The sequence below is a fragment of the Sarcophilus harrisii genome, chromosome 2 (assembly GCF_902635505.1).
Source record: "Sarcophilus harrisii chromosome 2, mSarHar1.11, whole genome shotgun sequence".
Taxonomy (NCBI): Eukaryota; Metazoa; Chordata; class Mammalia; order Dasyuromorphia; family Dasyuridae; genus Sarcophilus; species Sarcophilus harrisii.
Window position 1 is genome coordinate 280,590,908 of NC_045427.1, and position 14,769 is coordinate 280,605,676.

General features: G+C 31.4%; 1 protein-coding gene across 9 annotated transcripts in view; it reads right to left on the minus strand.

Annotated features, from left to right (window-relative positions):
* TC2N (tandem C2 domains, nuclear) overlaps positions 1-14,769 on the minus strand; it is a 46,976-nt gene that overhangs the window by 10,379 nt on the left and 21,828 nt on the right. For all 9 annotated transcript variants that reach the window (XM_012547126.3, XM_023501287.2, XM_012547121.3 and 6 more), the window contains 7 exons: positions 10,273-10,440; positions 8,654-8,745; positions 7,231-7,306; positions 6,470-6,570; positions 5,523-5,639; positions 4,616-4,807; positions 1,422-1,536 (listed from right to left, as the gene is read on the minus strand). In XM_012547126.3, the coding sequence (XP_012402580.1) occupies positions 1,422-1,536; positions 4,616-4,807; positions 5,523-5,639; positions 6,470-6,570; positions 7,231-7,306; positions 8,654-8,745; positions 10,273-10,440 (861 nt within the window). The remainder of the gene's footprint in view (positions 1-1,421; positions 1,537-4,615; positions 4,808-5,522; positions 5,640-6,469; positions 6,571-7,230; positions 7,307-8,653; positions 8,746-10,272; positions 10,441-14,769) is intronic.

A 14,769-nucleotide genomic window follows, 5' to 3' on the forward strand; every position in this document is an offset into this window, starting at 1 on the left:
ACTTGTTCCTTCCCATCAAAAGTAGTTTTGTCCCTTTCCAACTTTTACTGTACCTTTCTCTCCCATAGCAAGCTCATTCTTGATTTCTCCTTTTCTTGCACTGTCATAAATATGTAAACTCCTATAAGGACTGTGAACTCTGGGTTCCACATACATCTTCATTTCTTTTGTAATAAACCTAGTTTTCATGCAAGTCTCATGCTGTTGTGTCTACTTGTTGACAAAGTCGAGATGGAAAAATTTTAATTATTTTTTCTAAAGTCACTTTTTCCAAACAAAAAAAATCAAAAGAATCATCTTTATCTGTATACAGAACAGGAGACAAGGATTTGGAAAATAAAAAATAAATTAGGAGACAATGACTTTTGTAGCTATAATCTTATTCTAGAAATCCCTCTATGGCTTTAAGTAAGACATTTGTGAATTCTAATGCCCTCGTATGTGAAATAAGAATGATAATATTATTTGTCCTGCCTGCTTTATAAAAATTCTTTTGAGCTTCAAAGGTGCTGTGGCATAGAAAAATATAAACTAAAAAGTACTATATAAATTCAAGTTATTATTTTGAAAGGATAAAGAACTAAGATTTAAGTTGACTAACAAAGGAAGAAAGGGCTAGACTTTGAATCAAAAAGAAAAGATCTGAGTTCAAATCTGGTCTCTGATACCAATTAGGTGTGTGACCATGAGCAAGTCATTGAACCACTATCTGCCTCATTTTCTTCATCTGTAAAATGGGTATAATAATAGTACCTACCTCCCAAGGTTGTTGTGAGGATAAAATGACAATATTTGTAAAGCTCTTTACTAATGCTAAAATGCTATATAAATGCTAACTATTGTTATTATTAGCTGTGGAAATACACAAAAGAAATAATGAATCCAAGAGATATTATGACGAAACATGAAAATAGTGAAAGATTACATATGAGAGATTAAGAATTAGGAAGACTCATGATAAATTGAGAGACAGGTTTAAGAATACTTAATAATTTGGATATTGGAGGGATTCTGGTTGGGAAACAAAATGGCTCAGTTTTTCACACTTCAAGTTGAAGATATTGGTAAAACTTTCAAATTAATATAATTCCCTTCAGCTAAAAACATAAGCCTGTAGAAAAAGAGAAAAAATATAAGGTATCCATATTTCGTATTACTTGTACTTGAAGCTCATAAAAAAATAGTGTCAAATCCTAGTGGGAGGGGTGGTCAAAAAGGATAAAATCTAAGAGAATCATTATCAAAATATAAGAAGTTAGTATTTTTAAATTACAAATGCAAAAATTAAAGGAACAATCTTTGCATTAAAAAAAGGGATCATAAGACAATAGCTTTTTATCCTAGATGTTAGAAATCAGAAAAGTCTCTTAGTAGTAGTTTGGTTTTTTAAGTATTCTTTTACCTACTGTTATTGAACTTACTCAAAGTTAAAGGAGTGGATGAGCTTGGAAGATGTTGTGCCTCAAGAATTTGTAACTGAATCCTGCTGTTGACAGCTTGAAAACAAGTTCCTACTTCAAGTTCCGCATGACACACCTGTGTAATAAAAGTTACTTTATAGTTAGGATTACGGCATATATGTACTTTGAAAATTCCAAGATGTACACCTAGAAAATATTGTCTTCTGTAGGTTTTCAAAACTAAATCTGCTTGTGATTATATAGTTAAATTCCATGGATTCTACAAACACACATACCCATATACTATTAATGTCTCCTATTATATCAATGAAACAAAGGGTAATCTGATCCCTAAATAATGTTACACAGAATGCTCTTCATTTAATAAGACATGTACTTACTTGGATATAATGCTGGGGACACAAGTTTTTGAAAGGTTGATTTTCTAGAAATGGCTAATTAAAGGGTTCAGAATCCAAATACCTAGAAAATTTAAATAGCCATTTCTCCACTCCCACCCACCCACCCCCAAAGAATACATCAAGGAGAGAAAGAATATACTGACAAGGTAGGGAATTCAAGACACCACTTGATGATGAATAGATTTGTGGACTATAAAAACTGAAACACTACTAATATAAGAAATTTCTAATGAAAATGTGGGAAACTCAATGAAGGAAAAAAGGCAATAATGAAAAAATGAAAGAGTAGTAATTTTCTTGAATTCAGAGAGTATAGTTGAAATGAATTCCCACACCAGCCATCCTCACTTAAAACCCAGACAAGCCCCCAACACTTCAGGTGAGTTCTTCACTTTGTTCTCCAACATAGATGCCCTACTCTCATTTTTCTTAGCTCATTTTCTTAATCTTCAAGAATGTAAGCTGCCTGAGGAAAGAACCGTCTTTTAGTGTGTATTCCCAGCACTTAGCACAATTCTTGGCACAAAATAAGTGTTTAATAAATGGTTGGTTGATCTAGCTATCTAGCTATCTATCTGACGTTATCTTGATTATCTTTTATTTTTGTTGAAAGAACGTCTATTTTATTTTTGTCCAGTCCTATGATTGGCAAATCCTTGGTCACTTAAAATCTTGAAAGTTTTTTCATATTACATGATATAATCTCATGAACCCTTACATTAATTTTTTTAACCCTTACATTTATAAAGCACTTTCATTTATTATTCTCAGAGGTCAGCAATGTCCCAGACCCTGTGTTAAATACTGGGAATATAATCACAGAAAGAAAAACAGTCCCTGACTTCTAAATAGGAGGCAATTCAAGTTAAGGTAGATTCAAAATAAAGATAAGGTGATCTGAAGGGGAAGATACTAACAATTTTGGAGCATGTAGATGGTGGCTCTTTAGCTGAATTTTGAAAAAAAAAATTAGAGAATCTTAGAGTCAGAAAAGGGGAATGAAATTAGACAATAAAAACAACCAGTGCAAAGGCAAAGAGCTCAGAAATAAAGTGTCATTCAAAAGGAACAGTTAGGAAAAACAATCTGACTACTCCAAGTTATGTTAGAGTATCAATAGTTTGTTCTCAATTCCTTACACTTTCTTTATCCATATACTGTACAATGATAGCTGATATTTGTTATGATGATTCTCAATGATCTGCCAAGATATTAAGTCTGAGTTTGGAGCCATATTTGAAAGAACTAAACTGGTGCATTTATATTTGCTCTAGAAAACTGGGAGTCACTAGAATTTCTTAAATAAAGATGATCTGATCAAACTTTCACTTCTTGAAAATCATCTTGACAGATGAGTAGAAGATGATTTAAACTAGTCTCTAGATCAAGGTAAGGAGATTAAGGTCTGAGATATTTTTCAGAAGAAAACTCCTTTCAGCCCATGTAACAATTACTGAATTTTTTGTCTAGACATTAACATAAGTCTGGCTCAAACTTTCATAAGAGATTTACAACTGTTTCTTTTGTGCATATCTAGTACCTAAAGCACATGGTTCCCATTTTTAAGCAACACCTGAACATTATGAGAATTGTCATAAATTTTCTGAGGTTCAGCACTTACCTATCTTCATTTGAGAGATCTGACATTGAATAAACATGTTAACTACATGGTACAGATAGATTTAAGTTTCCCACTGAATTACATTGGATTACCAAAAACCATAATCCAATGTAGATGGTGGCCAATCCATAAGAATCCAAACCATAAACACTAAACTGAGCAAGACAAACTTTACTAACTTGTGATTTGTGTTAAGTTTCAGACTTTAAAGCAATGTGACAAAAGAATGATCCATTTGAATCTTGACTCTGACTTTTGTAAAAGTATTGAATAAGTTTTATCTATGTTGTTATTCAATAAATATTCCTTTTTTTAAAAAGGATCAAGTAATAAATAAAATACACAAGTAAAATAAAGATTTAAGCATAATTCCATGGAGAAAAAAAATGCCCCAAAATGAGTTTATGTACAATATAGAATAGAGAAAGGAGGGGAAAGGTGGTTTCCAAAAAACTTAATTCAGTACACAAAAACCCATTCCTCTTGTTTCCTTTGTATGGCTTATGTTCTGCCTATATCTCAAAATATCCCATTTTGTATTGTCTTTTAAATTATACTTTGATTCTTTTTGGAGACAGATGGAGTATAAATGCTAAATAGGTTTTAATCTTGGGAGACTCTCATAGAAATCAATGATATGTCTACATGGTAACTCTTGAATTAAATCCTTACAGATTAGTAAAAGTTTATAACCAACATCTGGCTGTCGAGTTAATGAAAGCAAGTAGTAGTTCTTAAAAGTAATCAGTATTATTGACATTTATACTTCTTATGGGAAGATCATTTATCAAGCCAGGAAGTATTTTATTGTACCAAATTTGTGGGCAGGTATGCTATTCTCTGGTAATGAGAACAACATGCTTAAAATAGATAGATACAGAGCAATCTCTGATTTAGACTGGCATTTATGATTCTTGCTTTCCTTAAGCAACCAGCTGTTGTCTGTTACTATAATAAAATTTATTGGATAGATTCCTGTCTTCTAAAATATGATATAATAAAAAAAAAAAAACCTTAATGGTGCTTAGTTAAAGCACTCATCCTTAAATAGGTAAGCTTATTTAACAGGAAAAATATTTAAAATCCTGGTTAAGTCTATTATTCATTTATTTGCTCCTACAAAATCCATGACGTATAAAATACTTTTCAAGTTATATAATGTCATTACTCACTGAAACTTTTGAGGGAGGTGTTATATCCAAACAGTAATCCTTTTCCTGTATATTAAGCTCTCTGAGAGATAATGAGCATTCTCCAATGGTTTTCTTCCTAGGAGTCTGGGTTTGGATCTTAAATGCCAGCCTAACAGTTTTCAGGCTTTGGAGTTTAATAGCAAATACAAAAGTCTCCATAAATTCAATAACCTAGGAAAATTAAAAATCAAAGCAATTATACTCTTTATTTTTCAAAAGCAGTTTACAAGTACAAACAACTATCACAAATATTCTGTCATTTTAATTTTCACAGATACGAATTTAAATAGTTAATTTCTTTTCATTTTTTTTGTTCAAATATTTTTTAATAAAAATGAGGAAAATAAGGTTGAAAGAAACTAATGTCATTCTGCTACCAGGTAACAGAGCTAAAATTAGAAAGTAAATGTTATAATTGCTAGGCAAATGGTCCAACTAAACCACACTGCATCCTCAAAGACAACTGAATGAAACATCAGTAATTTGGTTGTTTTTTAAAAAATGAGATTTATGGATAGAAAAACTACAGATTATACAAATTATACAGATTTGGGGGGTAGTCTAGATATTAATTTTTTATAGTCAAACAATCATGACAATTGACTTCTTTACTGGCTTGCTCACATGTAATAGTAGTTTGCATTTCTATTGCATTTTCAAATAAAAAGCTGCAAAAATAATTTTATACAACATATTTTTCCCAGGATATCTTTATATTTATTATTAAAATATAACATTCTGAGCCTCAGAATAGCATTTAACTCGTATGGGTTACATATCACTCTTTCACTTATTTCCACAGTCCATTATAGACACAAATGAAAAAAACAAAAAAATAACAACAACAACAAAAAGAAATTCAAATAGAAACACACTGGTCACTTACACTGGATCCTTCTTTGGCTGAAGATTTGAAATGTATTGGTTTGGGCAAAGTTAATATTCCTTTTATAGAAATAGTAGGATTTTCTCCATAGCTGGAAGACCAACTCAAATCTCTGCACTAAAATATTCAAAAAAGAGTGTTTTAGTAGTCATTAAGACTATAAATATATAATTCACGTTTTGCATCTTAATTGTTATATACATATAAACTGTAAGAAAAAAAAGAAATTTAAAATTAATCTAATGGATGAAATTGCTTAACTCTTCGAAATTAAAATAATAAGGAAGTGAGTATATATCAATTGCCTTTGTTTTCAGTTATTCCCAACTCTTTGTAAACTTATTTGGGATTTTCTTGGTAAAAATACTGAAGCAGTTAGGGATTCACTTTTCCAGTTTATTTTAAAGATGAAGAAACTGAGGCAGATAGGGTAAGTGACTTGCCCAAAGTCACACAGTTAGTAAATGTCTGAGGTCAGATTTGAACTCTAGCATAGTAGCCATTGCACCACCTAGCTACCGAGTTGCCTTCATAAGATACAAATGTAAACCAACAGTTTTCAACAGTTCAAAGGACTTCCACCAATATAGATTAAATCTGGCTACATGCCTTGTAGCGAAATTCTAGGTAGTTAACTAAAGTTAAACAATATTTCAAAGGTCACAGGGCTACTAAGTGTCAGAAAACCCAAGTTTTCCTGATTCCAGGCTCAACAGTCTATGTACTACACCATAATGCTCCTACAGACCAGCAACATACCACAGTTAATGATAAAATGAAAACAATAAACAGATTTGACTGAGTACTTTTGTAGCATATTACAAAAAAAGGTAACTCCCATGAATAGGAGTCTTGTTATTTGTTTAACGTAAGCTGTAAGAAGATAATATGTAGAATCTGATAATTCATTTTGTTAGAAAGGCAGAAAAACAACTATAATGAATTACCTGTAGAATTGTGATCCAAATCTGATCTACTGAAGAATTATAGAATAATTTTATGTTCAATCTTCCAAAATCTCTTTCATCTCCTGATAATGTGATTGTATCTGAAGTGAGAAGGTACAAATGACAACTGAAATGCCATCTAAAAGGGCATCCTATATAAACTCTCATTTTATCCAGTTTGATTTTCTGGACTTCAACACAATATTACCCTGTAATGTAAGGTCCTGAAGGGCTGAGCCTAGTTTTTTTTTTAATTTATAAACATAAATGCCTGTTCCCTCTCTCTTTCCTTTGTAACCCCAATGCAAACACTTAAATATTGTTTAAACAAGAAAAAAAAAAAGCTGTCATTCAAAAAATTAAATTTATAATATAGGATTAGTTTCCAAGATATTAAAAAGTTAAGGAAATATACAAGCAGATCTTTAAAAAAACAGTGGTGGGCATATAAATTAGAACCAAGAAAGAATTTTCAAATTAATATTTCTGCCACACTGCAACATAAGGTTCAGGAACCTCCATTAAAAACTTAACACAAGCAACACAAAAATTTGTGTGATGATATTGCATGACTGAAAGCAGGAAAACAGACTCCATAGGCAATTGAACTTCCTAATATCACTATTACCTTGGTGATACTTCCAATTTTTTGTGGACATATAAAACTCCTTCCCACTCAATCTTCACCATATCCCAAGCAGTTTTTAATTACTACTTTGAAATTGACTCAGTGACAAATGCAATAAAATTATATACTTTACCCAGGCTTCGAGTACTGCCCTGAGAATTCTTCCTTGAAGATGAACTGCTTGGTACACTGGACATTGAATCATATCTCTAAAATGAAAATGTTTTCATTATTCAAAAACCTCATGAATCAAAAACCTGATTCAAAAAAATCAATTTTTATTGAGATATTTGTATACAAACAAAATACTGACCATTCAGAACAATGGTCAAAATTAAGGTCACATTTTAAAGAAGCTCTCATTTAAAATATGGCAGCTACTTCCAGTTCCATTCTGTAAATAAAACTAATTTGTAAAATCAATAGTCAAAATTTCACAGTTGTAGATGTTTAAGAATCACTCCACCAAAGTTATCATTCAATTTTGGAAATTAAATGTGGTTCAGAGGGAAACCACCTAAAATGCCATTTATGTTGTTACAGAAGAACTTATTAATAACAGATGATATTTACACAGCACTTTAATGTTTATAAAGCCCTTTTTGCATACCTGATTTCATGAGATCATCACAGCAACACTGAGGTAATAAGGCATGTATTATTGTTCCATTTTAATATTGAAGAAAACAAGATGCAGAGAGGTTAAATAGCTTGCTCATAGTCATAAAAGTAGCAGATGATTTGACTTTTATTTCTTCTGACTCCAAGTTCAGTGCTCGAAAACAGTTTTTCATTTTTATCAAATGATGAAATATTTTTCATGCTCAGTTCAGTAATATTATAAGAAGAAATAAATATGCTAAAGCTATAAATAATTACATGCAATAAATAATGTAGAAAAACTAAAACTTCTTCTAAAATATTACAATACCTTAAAACTCAGGTATTCATAAAATTAAATTACTTTAAGACAATGAACTGGGTTTTTTTCCTATTCCAAATAGATTTGTTATTTTTTTGGACTAGACCAATGACCTTGTTATTAAGAGCTTCCAGTAACTAATTTCTTTTAAGAATATATATCAGTACCTTCTCTGAAATATAGCCTTAGAAAGTTATACTATATGTAAAATATATTAAAATAAAATTATTCAAATGTTTGCTATGCAATAACAATATTTTTTCTTGCTATCTGAATTGGCACCAAGTGGAGATACTTCATATTCAATAAAATTTTTTTTGTTTAATTTGTAGCTACATTCAAAAAGAAAACTTAAGTTAGATAAGAAATTTCATCTCAAAGTTAAATTCCAGACAACTTAAGTTTCCCTAAGTATGTACCAAATAAGAAATAAGAGATCCAAGAAAAATAAGAATACTTTTGGTTGTCAATTGAAAAATTCTTGAAATGATGCTATCAAGTGCTGAAGCAAATAAATCTAAGAGGGATTCCATAATAATTTACTGTTGCACTTTACTAAGCTGTATAAAGTCCTCTAATTCTTTAGCCTAAAAATCAATTAATAGAACAAAGTAAATGTCTTTTAACCACTTACTTGCATGAATCGCTGTGATGAACCTGTAAGATCAAACATAGATTTGCTTAGTCCAGGGGATCCAGGCATTTTGGGGCTCCTTAAATCACAAACTGTAAAAAGAAATAAAGAACACAATGGAATTTTATTTACTTCATGAAGGAAAAATGGGCTTCTATATTACAGTCTTGATAGAAAATAATAACCTTCTGAAAAAGTTATTTTCTATCAAAAATAAGGTTAGTATAGTTTGAGTTTGGTTAGATTATTTAATTAAATCAGATATTGCAAAGAATAAAGAAGTAAAAAATAACATGAAGAACTAGATAAGATTCTCCCAATTAACTCAACATAAACCTTAGCAGATATTCATTTCACCATGTGTACCAGAGGAGTTATAAAAAATATAAGATACCAAACACTTATAATATTAATCAGAAGCCTCCCATCTGAATAATATGAATACTTTCTTCAAAGAGAATCAAAAGGTACTGTATCTGGCAAACTAATAAAATAAAATCCATTTTACATTGATAGGAAAACGCTGTTACCAATTCAGAATCAATTTTTATTGAGATATTTGTACGCAAACAAAATCCTGACCATTCAGAACAATGGTCAAAATTAAGGTCAGATTACATGAAAAAAAACTGCATGTCAAACTGAGATCCAATGAAGTTAAATGACTTGCCATGTACACAAAACTAGTACATATCAGAAGCAAGATTTAAAAGTAGAACTCAATTCTCCTGACTCAAAGTCTTTTAAGAGTAAATAATTATATTATTAGATTTTTGGAGATTAAAACATTTTATGTATATAAAGCATTTTATAAACCTTAAAAGTACTACATGTATGCTATAGATTATAGACATATGCTTGAAAACAAGTTAGAATTTTATAAATAAGATTAATTAGGCAAGATTAAGAAATTAAGCAACAAAGGTTTGCTTTTACAGAAATTCACATATACAAAAAATGAAATGGAAAATTTCTACCATCTATTATGTAATATTTACTTCCTTTGTTTACACTAATCAAAAGGTTTGTAGAGTTATCAAAATATAACAGATGGTATTTCTACTATTAAAAGTTATACAACATTCTTCTTCCATAAGAAAAAAGAGAATAACATTTCCATAGGAGGATTTATAAACTAATATACTATAATATTAAAAGAAAGCATCCTTTCTCTAAAAGAAAATTTAAAGGAAATTGAATTTTGTTTCTAGTACATGCCTTATCCATAAAGAATATCACAGAATCATGAATTTCATACTAGAAGGAACATTGGAGGTTATTTACCCCAACTCCTTTCATTTTACAGAAGAAGAAACCAAATCCCAGTTAAATGACTTGCCAAAAGTAACAAATAACACTAGTAAGTGGCAGAGCTAGTCTTAGAATCCAGGACCTTTGACAGAAAAGTCATCAGTATTTTCCACACTATCATGCTAAATTAATGAATTAGTAAATACTAAATTGCTAAATTAAAAGTATCCATTTTCATTATATCCAAACAACAACTTGTTAAACTTTATTTTCGGTGACATGAATGTTATTACATAGTATTGTACTTCAGTTTTGCTTCTGTATATGCTGAGGGAAGAGTGTAAAGACAGTAGAACACTACTTCTTACCTGATCCATACAGCCTCAGAGCTTCACTGTTGGGAGGAAATCGCCTCTTTAAGTCAGGTGATACATGCTGAGGCATGAAAACTGGATTATATATGTCGCAATTAGATCCATCCAAGGGTGAACTACAAAGTTCTGTTTTTCGGTCTCTAAAGGAGGCTCTGGCAGAACCTGAAAAACATAACATCCATTAAACATACAATGTAGGCACATTTCATCAAACATTATTAAGTAGTTCTAAAGAAAAATAACTTAGGTGAAACAATTATGGAAAAAGACAAATTCGGGAATTTTCTCATGACTAGTTTAAGTTTAAACATTTGACTTCCATCATATTTGGGGAAGTCATAATCCATTTCTCGAGAGGAACGAAAGTAATAGAAAAGTATCAGAAATTGGTGTTTTGTGTGAGAGTTAAGTTCTAAAGTCCATATGGTTGCTTTAAAAAATAGATTTAGTCAAAATTACTCTTAAAAGAGATTGAGACGGACTCAAGATGACAGATTAGAGGCAACTCAGTTGAATTTTCTCAATATTCCCCTACAAACAATTTTAAAATATTGCCACAAGTCAAATTTTGGAGTGGCCAAGTCAACAAAAGGTCTGAGAGGCATTTTTCCAACCTGAGAAAGCTTAGTAACCTACATACACAGCATCATAATAGTGATAAGAGCAGTTTCAGTAGCTCCCATCCCAGAGATGATGAAAGAGTCAGACAATCTCTCAGAAAGAGATTACAGCAGCCCCTTTGCTGGCACTGGTTACAGTTATCATTGACTAGCAACTCTATTACAGTTCTATGTGCAGTTCTAAGTCACATTTCCAGTATGGAGAAATGATTGATGCTGGTCACAAGGAAGCTGGGGCTTTGGTCACAGTTCCAAAGCAAAGAGTGCCCTAGTGTTTGTGCCTGCAGAAGATCAAGAGATCTTCTTGGGTAAAAACAAGAGCATAGATCAGAAAAACAACCACACCTCTCTTGGCATCATACCACTTTAAAAGCACTGAAAACTTAACAGTCCCCCAGAACTAGCTCTGAAAACAACAGCACAAAAAAGTTTGAAATCTGGGACAGTGCTTCTCCACTCCAATATGAGCAGAACCCAATTTTGTATAACAAAAAGTTCAAAATCAAGAAATAGGCTGAAAAAAATAAGCAAACTACAAAAACAAAATTTAAACATAAAAAGCTACTACAGTAGCAAGGAGGACCAAGACATAAACTCAGAAGTTAACAATGTGAAAAGTTACCTAAAAAATGCTTCAAGGGAAAATGCTAATTGGACCCAACCCCAACAATTTCTAGAAGAGTTATAGAAAGATACAAGAATAGTAGAGAAGAAAACAGAATAAAGAAATGAGTGATACAAGAAAATCATGAAAAGAGAGTCAACAGGTGAGTTAAAAAAAAGGCACCCCAAAAAATACCTAAGAAAATAATACCACCATCACCACTCCCAAAATGAACCTAATAGAAAAAAAGGCACAAACATGCATTAAGAAAAAGAACTCCTTTAAAAACAAAATCAAGACTTTTCTTGTACAGCTTTATAATTGTGGAAATATGTATAGAAGAATTGCACATGTTTAACATGTATTGGATTACTTGCTGTCTAAAGGAAGGGGTAAAAAGAAGAGAAAGATAAAAAAATTTGGAACACAAGGTTTTGCAGGGGTGAATGCTGAAAATTATCTATGCACATGTTTTGAAAATAAAAAGCTTAAAAAGATAAAAACAAAATTGGTCAAATGGAAAAAGAGGTATAAAAGCTCACTGAAGAAAATAAATCTTTAAAAATCAGATTTGGCCAAATAGAAGTTATTGATTCCATGAGACATCAAAAAATAATGAAACAAAAGTTGAACGAATGAAAATATAGAAGAAAATGTGAAATATCTCCGTGGGGAAACAACTGACTTGGAAAATAGATGAAAGAGTGATATTTTAAGGATTATTGGACTACCTAATAGTGATGATCAAAAAAATAAAGAAACTACACATCATTCCCTATGGAAAATGGCCCTGATATCTTAGATCCAAACAGTAAATTAGAAACTGAAAGAATTTACCATTAACCTCCTGAAAGAGAGCACATACTGAAAACTCCAAGGAATATAGTCAAATTCCAAAGCTTCCAAGTCAAAGAAAAATGATTCAAATAGCCAGAAAGAAACCATTCAAATATCATGGATCCATAGTCAGCATCACACAAGATTTAGCAGCTTCCATGTTAAAGAAGTAGAGCACTAGGACTATGAAATTCCAGAAGGCAAAGGAGCTAGTATTAAAACCAAGAATCACCTATCCAGTGAAATGAGTATAATCCTTGGGAGGATCGGGGAGGGGTTGAGGGGAGGGAAATAAATATTTAATGAAATAGAGGACTCTCAAAAATTCCTGATTTTAAAAAAAAAAAAGGATCAGAGCTAGATAGAATATTTGACATTCAAATATAAAACCTAACAGAAGGGTAAAATGGTAAATATGAAAGAGTTATGACCTTATGATCATAAGGTCACCAATAAAGTTAAACTATTTACATTCCTATATGGGAAGATGGTTCATGTAACTCTTGAGCATTTTATCACTATTAAGGCAATTAAAAGGAGTTTACATAGATGACATGTTGATTATGTTGGAATGATCTAAAAAATGAAAGGGCAAAAGAGAGGGATGAACTGGAAGTGGGTGGAGAGAAGGAGAATAGGGAAATTTTTCACACAAAAGAGGCATACACAGAAAAGCTTTTACATTGGAAAAGGAAATGCAGAGGATTGGCAGGTAATGTTTGCACCTCACTTTGATCAGAATTGGTTCAAAGAGGAAAGAATATGTCTATATACTTAGTGGTGTATTAAGAATGTAACTTAGCCAATAGAAAAATGGGAGGAAGAGATAAAAGTAAGCAGTGGGGAGAGTCAGGAATGATAAAAAGGACAAATTAAAGGAAACAGTGGTTAAAATCAAAATAGACTTTTGAAGTGAGTCAGGATAAAAAGAGAGAAAAAAGAAAAAAATAAAGGAAAATGGGATGAAGGGGAAAACACCATTTGTAATCATAATTGTACCTATGGATGGGATGAGAAACAGAAGCAGATAGCAGAATGGATTAGAAACTAGAATCCAACAATGTTATTTATAAGAGACACTCAAAACAGAGTTAAAAATAAAGAGCTGGAGCAGTCTGTTTCAGCTAAACTTAAAAAAAAAAAAAAAAAAAAAAAAAAAAAAACAAGAATAGTAATTATGATCTCAGACAAAGCAAAAGCAAAAACTGATCCAATTAAAAGAGATAATCAGGTAAATTACATTTTGCTAAATGGTAACAAAGACCATAAAGTAACACTAAAAGTTTTTATAGCAAGTTTCTCTGATAATGGCCTCATTTCTCAAATGCATACTGAGTAAGGAACTGGATCTTATTTATAAAAATAAAAGCCATTCCCCAATTAATAAGTTGTCAAAGCATATAAGGAGCAGCTAGCTGGCACAGTAAATAGAGTGGTGGACTTAAAGTCAAAAAGACTCATCTTCTTAAGTTCAAATCCGGCCTCAGACACTTATAATTATGTGATTCTGGGCAAGTCACTTAACCATATTTGACCCTGTTTCTTCATCTGTAAAATGATCTAGACTCCAATATCTTTGTCAAGAAAATCCCCCCAAAAAAGGTCACAAAAGTCAGACATTACTGAAAACTACTAAACGAAGACAAAAACAGGAATTTTCAGAAGAAATCAAAGCTATCTATATTCATAAAAAAATGTTCTAAATCTAAATCAAATTGATTAGAGAAGAACACATTAAAACAACTCTTTATAAACCACTTTATATCTATTAGAAATTATAAATGGTGGAAAGGATGAGGGGGAAATAGGGATATTAATGAACAGCAGTTCATGGAGTACTGTTCTCCAACCATTCTAAGAAACAATTTGGAACTCTGAACAAAGGGCAATAAAATTTTGACCCTGTGCTATCACTACTAAGTCTGCATTCCAAAGAGATAAAAGAAAAAGGACATATTCCAACAGTCTTTATAGCAGCTCTTTTTATAGTGACAAAAAATTAAAAATCTAAGGTATATTCATCAATTGGGAATGGCTGAACAAGAAATTATGAGAAGAGTGGTTTTACTAAAGACCTATTTGACTGATAAAAAATGAAGCAAAAAGAACCAGGAAATCATTGTGCCCAGTAACAGCAATGTCACAATGAGCAACTATGAAAGACTTGGCTACTTGGATCAATATAACGATCCAAAACAATTCCAAAGATCTCATGATGAAAAAATGTTATATACCTCCAGAAAGAGAAGTGATAAACTCTGAGTACAAATTGAAGTATAATTTTCTCATGTACTTTATTTTTCTTGTTTTTTAAAAAAGTATAGCCAATATGGAAATATGTTTTGCATACTTTCATATACTTAATTGATATACGGCTGGCCTCAGTCAATAGGGAAAGGAGTCAAATGGAGGCAGAAAATTTGGAACTCA